The 5,788-nt window shown below is 38.9% G+C and overlaps 1 protein-coding gene across 1 annotated transcript in view; it reads right to left on the bottom strand.

The window, feature by feature from the left end:
* Positions 1–5,788, bottom strand: part of LOC118326156 (protein Niban 2-like) — a 44,238-nt gene that overhangs the window by 30,682 nt on the left and 7,768 nt on the right. The window contains 3 exon segments of the mRNA XM_035659082.1: positions 697–802; positions 898–1,026; positions 2,184–2,314. Coding sequence (XP_035514975.1) covers positions 697–802; positions 898–1,026; positions 2,184–2,314 — 366 coding nt within the window.

Below are 5,788 nucleotides of genomic sequence, written 5' to 3' on the forward strand. Positions count from 1 at the left end.
AGTGACAATAAAGGCATTCTATTATAAAAACATACTTGATCTTTATAATGCTAATTTCTCGCTGCAGATCGAGCATACCGGCAAGCCACAGGTTGCCTACCCTGGTTTTAACCAGTAGCTTGCTACTTCCACTTCTACTTCCCGAACTGATTTGAATATTATGGTAGTTTGACCCAGGGGGTTCTGAGCAGCCTCTGGCAGGTTCAAACACAACCGGTTTGCTCTCTTTTTTCAAGGATTAAATCTGACATTAAGGTGAGCAGCAGCCTTGCCTACAGACACTGTAACTCAATTCTCTGTAAATCTATCATTCCTTCCAATGTTTCAGCTCAACCTAAACTCCTCTTCTTTACAACCCATGTGTATTATGTGTTTGCACGTACAAACTAATTAGGCCTATTACAAAATATGTGTAAATGTTAACTTACTTACAATTACAATCCTGGCTTTTTAGCGTGTGGTAGATTTATGATGTGATTAAAGCTTTTCAAAAGAGTACAGCAATTCTTAGAGACCCCTAGCCATACAAAAAAAGTGCAAAAGAAAATCTTGCATAACACTGTCAGTATGAATTGCTGCAGCTTGAGGCTCTGCTCCTCTCTCCCTCCTTCCCTCCTCTCCTCCCCTCCTCTCCTCCACTTCGCCTCCTTCTCCTCCTCTCCCTCCACTTCGCCTCCTTCTCCTCCTCTCCCTCACCAGGCAGGCTGTTGCTGATCAGATCCAGGTATTGCTCAATAGATGTCAGCACTTTGTAGCCGGCACAGTTGATGGTTCCTTTGGGATGGAGGCGTCTGTCGTGGGCCTTGGAGCAGAGACAGGGAGCAGAGTTAGCATGTTAAACAGTTAGTCTAACCAGCATCATCTGAAACGGACTGTACAGTCTTATCTCCCCCTCACCGCTTTGTTGTCGTAATAGTTGATGTTGTAGGAGTCTGGGACAAAGAAGAAGCGGTTCCTCCATTTCTTGTTCTCCTCCAGGTACTGAAAGAGTGAGCCCGAGAAGATGGACTTGTTTTCCAGAGGAATCTGTGGGTGGGAACACATTTCACCTCAAATCTTAAACACCAAAGAATGTGAAAAGACACATTTTCTTTTTTGTTATGACAGTACACTGCACAGGCTGGTTTAAATGCCTTTTTATTGCTAGAGCAGAGAAAAAGCCAGCCTGTGTTTAGGTTTTATAAAAATACACATCTCAAATGAACCCATTAGCATCTTAATACCAAGACACCAGGTTAGCATTGTTTCCCTCAAGAGAGCCGACTGCATTCCTCACAGCACTCTTAAACCAGCCCATTATTACACTCCAGACCCAACTTCTGTGTGTGTCTGTGTGTGTGCTAGCTGTGTGTCAATAGACTGTAAAAAGCAGACAAAGCTATTTACAAGCATGACACATTTGAATGTGTTTGACCATAGACAAAAAACAAAAGCCAATCTCAGCATAGCGAGGTTCTCCAGAATCTCCATTGCACCAGACACCATGAACCTGCTACAAATATCTTCACAAAAAAATGCAACGTTATGTTCTTAACGCCCACTGTGACTTATACAGGGCAGGTGTTGCTGGAATTTATTTGATACTAGTGCCAATACAGTATGGTGCCTGAGTTTCAGTACCAACAACATATTTAATACCTTACTTCTATAAACTCTGAACAAAAGAAGCAGAACTTCCCAAGTCCTAAATGTGTAAACACAAAGAGCTGTACTAACACCTTTCCTTACAAAATTGGCTAAAAAATAAAATTCTGATTTAAAAAGGTCCATCGTGTAACATTCAGAGGGTCTATTGGCAGAAATTGAATATAATATTCCAATGGTTTTTATATTCAAGTGATTTTACACTAATGGAAACCTATAAATATTATATTCCATTTCTGACTATATATCCTCCTAAATGTTACACACTGGACCTTTAAATCAGAATTTTGTCAAGCTTAGACTATTTTACTAGGGAAAGAGTGGCTCTTTGTTTTTAGATATTTAACACTTGAAACATTTTGCTTATTTTGTTTAGGATTTTTCTGACATAATAATTTTGACTTAATAAGTGTAAATATCTCATAATTTTAGTATTTCATCTAATTTTCCAGGCAGAACTGGGCTTACATACAGTGTATTTAAGAAGTTAGTACAGATTTTGGCATCTGAGCTCAGAGCACTAAAGGAGGATATTTTACCTTGCGGTGCAGCAGCTGGGGTTGCGGGCCACCTCCTCCTTCTATGTCAAAGCGAACTTTGTTAAAGAGAGCCACTGCATACTGCTGCTCATACAGGCGGCCAAACTCCCCCATCACCTCCCCGGTGCGAGCTGAAACACACAAACACAAACACCCACAGTTAGGACAGTAGTGGCACTGTACACTGCACAAGAAATGGTCTACATCGTGGTGCGTTTATATTTTTCATATTTACACAATAATTGAGAAATGATTGTAGTGCTCATTGTGTTTCATATTGTGTTTTTAAACCATCAGCACAATAAGCATTTCAGCTTCAGGGTCTGCTAACGTAGAGCAGAATTCATCGACATTTATTTTATTTTAATCAGGGTCATATAAAATAATTCTGAAAAAAAGCTTAAAAGATCTGATATATATGAATATAACATTTTCATGTACACAAACTTTTTCCTCCAATACAAAAAGTATGAAGAAAAATACCCGGGTAAGAAGTGTAAACCTCTAAAAGCAAACATTACCCTTTGCATTATCCTGTCTACATAAAATAAAAACTATAATAGCTAGTGTATTTATTCTTTTTGCAGCAAGGTTTCCGTCTTTAACATCATCACGCTGTGCACTCTGGGTGATGTGCAGCTAGCTGCCAGCTGATCGGTGCAGGTGGAGGAGATCAGAGGATAGAGCAGCTAAGAATGAGTAAAACTGGGCATATCTCAAAAACTAGAAAGTGTACATAGTTCAAATAACTTCTGGAGTGTCCAGAAATATTAAGTTTATGTTTCTAGATTTAGAAATCTTTTGAATCAGCATATTTCTTGTTCTTTCTTGATGAAAAAAACTGGTCAAATGTTTGTATTTTTATATTTATGGCACAATTTCAATACTTATTGATATATATAAGCTTTTAGCTGAGATTGTACAGATTTTAGGGATATCAATCACTTCAAGATACTAATCACCATTAACAAAAATACCAATGTAGGCAGTGTAGGTCAAATGAGACTTTGTAGGTCTGGTCTGAGGGCAGGTTGCCAGGTTGTCACTTTTGTGATTAAAAATTGAAGGTGAAAGTCAAACACAGAGTTGACAAAGTGTAGAAAGGCATTTCACACCACTCTCGCTGTTTGCTAAGGCTCTGGTTGGCTTTCGCTTATCAAACCTCTGGACACTTGAAAGGAAGATGTGCACTGCTGAGCCCTCCTCCGTCTTGTCTGGAGATATAGTTAGTGATGGAAGATGCACGTTCTAGCAACTGTAGACTACCGTAGGTGAATCTCAATCAGTTGATTTTCCCCTCATCCAGATGAGAGTACTTTAATATGATCTGCTTGTATGGAGTCAGTTTTATGCAACTTTTGTTAAATATTGGCCACTGTATTGTAGTGTTAACATCTGTGGAGAGAATAGTGTCATTGTGGTGTCAGGCTGTTGTCATAATGAGCAAACTATCTCTTAAAATTCAAATTAGGGCTGAATGCAATACTGCTAATTAGGCCCAACAGGATACACTGGATTTCCCTCCTGGAAAACAAAAAAAACAGCGTTGTTCACACTTTGTTTTCATGCCCAAACAGTAGTCCATCCAAAAAAGACCATAAGGACTGATTTAACTATGTTTTGGTTGCTGATTTACTCAGCATACAATGAAAAAACAGGCTAGCAAGCATCTCTTGTGGATTTTAGCATCTTTTAAATTGCATTGCATGTTGAAACTGTGTACATTAGTTATTGGCAATTCAGTGTGTCTGCTGCAAAGCAAACCCCTGTCTCTGTTCAAAGATGGTCTCTGGTGTTGGAAATAAATGTCCTCCTTGATCTTTCTCTGGCCATCAAATGACTCCTTAAGGCTATGATGTGGTTGAAAGATCCAAAGAGTGAGTGCATGGACCGCTGAGCTTGGATTATTTTGTTAGACTTTTGATTTGACAGGTAGCAGACAATGTATAGGCCTCATCAATCTGGATCAAGGTGTCAATTTAATGATCAATTATCCACTATGATCAATGCAAACTGTAAATTCTGATCCATATTGTCACCTTTAAGATATGTCTTTATTTTCAAATTCCCATGGCACGTAACTAAAAGTGAGTATTTCCAACAATGAATACAGTACTACTTACACTTACATCGCTGTATTGTAGGCCTATTTTAACTCTTAGTTTGTTGTTCGTAGAGCAAATTAAGCGCCACAGGTATAAGTTACAAATTCTGACATGGACTGTGAGAGAGTTACACCCTGTTAGGAGCACATAGGTATTGCAAAGTGTTAATATTAACACGCACTGTGACTGTGTGAAATGAGCACAGGATATAATTTTGGTTGCATGGTCCCTGAATTGAATCGAATCAAAATTAATGAATAATTCTCAATTATTGGAGAGATGTTCTGCATGAATCTTTCTAACATAAAAACCACCAGCAGAACCACCACCCCATGTCTGGGATAAGAGTTACAAAATACTTCTTCTGTATTTGCTCCCTGTTTGTATTAACTACTGTATTAGAGTAATAAAAAAGGGTCAAAAAGGTGTCTTAAGCCATAGGACCTTGAATGATTTAATAAAATGGTTTTGGCAAAATGTATTATTTGTTTATTAACTTATATCTAAGACATTTAGAAATTGTAGTTAGCTAAATGGAATTCCATCTGGGCTTGGTGGAAAAAACTACAGGAGGGGGGTGAATGACCTATTTGATCCCATCTGCTCTGTATCGTGGTTATAAAATGCTGTTTTTGCATTTCAGTAGATAATTAAGCTTTCTGGTATAGGCATTAGGAAAGTAGCCAAACAACATTATGACTGAACTGGACTGACTGAGTCCAGATATGAAAAGGGAAATGACCAGAACAATGTGTCATAAGTGGTTCATTAGGAATTCTGACATGTGGCTGGAAAAAAGGCAAATAGGCTCCCTTAAACAGTATAGACTAGATGGATACAGGTGAAATGGGCCTGACATCATTGTTTGAAGTGAGATGATTCAAACAAACTACCTTGAATAAACTTCCTGCTGACCAAAGAGTGAACTGCTTTTCTTACACATCCCGTCAGTGCGAGTCAACCTACTCCTACTCAGCTCTCTCCCACAAAGAATGAATCATACTTCAGTCCAGACGTCAACAGACTGTTAGGTCCAGAGTTGCTTGGGTCAACTACTAAATAAAAGCCAACAATCAATGACATGATTTCTCCAAGATTAGAGATCTTTGCTCTCAAGCTCTTGTACCAATCTCCATATGTAGCTCTCAGGACACACTCTAGGATTGTATTCCCTGAGAGTCAGTGCGATTGTTTGTACCTTAGCTCCAGCACAGTTATACAAAAGCACAAGGGAATTGTTTTCTGCCCCTATGAAAATTAAGTCTCAAAAGGAATGTGACCCTTAGCTAAGAAAACGAGAGATGGAGGGAGGATAGATGCCAAGAGAAAAGTCCAGTGCCACGTTTTTTAGACATTGTCCATTTTTGACTGCTAGGTTCTTTCCTGGCAAGCACTAATGCAGTTACACCACAAATACACCAAAGCCTGGAGACATGCATTTTCTCCACAAACCTTTATCAATCGGATTAGGACCTAACTCTAAAGGCTTGAAGGTACTCC

Source organism: Morone saxatilis, unplaced genomic scaffold, assembly GCF_004916995.1.
Source record: "Morone saxatilis isolate NCDOM2014 unplaced genomic scaffold, NCSU_SB_2.0 Contig16, whole genome shotgun sequence".
NCBI classification, from domain to species: domain Eukaryota; kingdom Metazoa; phylum Chordata; class Actinopteri; family Moronidae; genus Morone; species Morone saxatilis.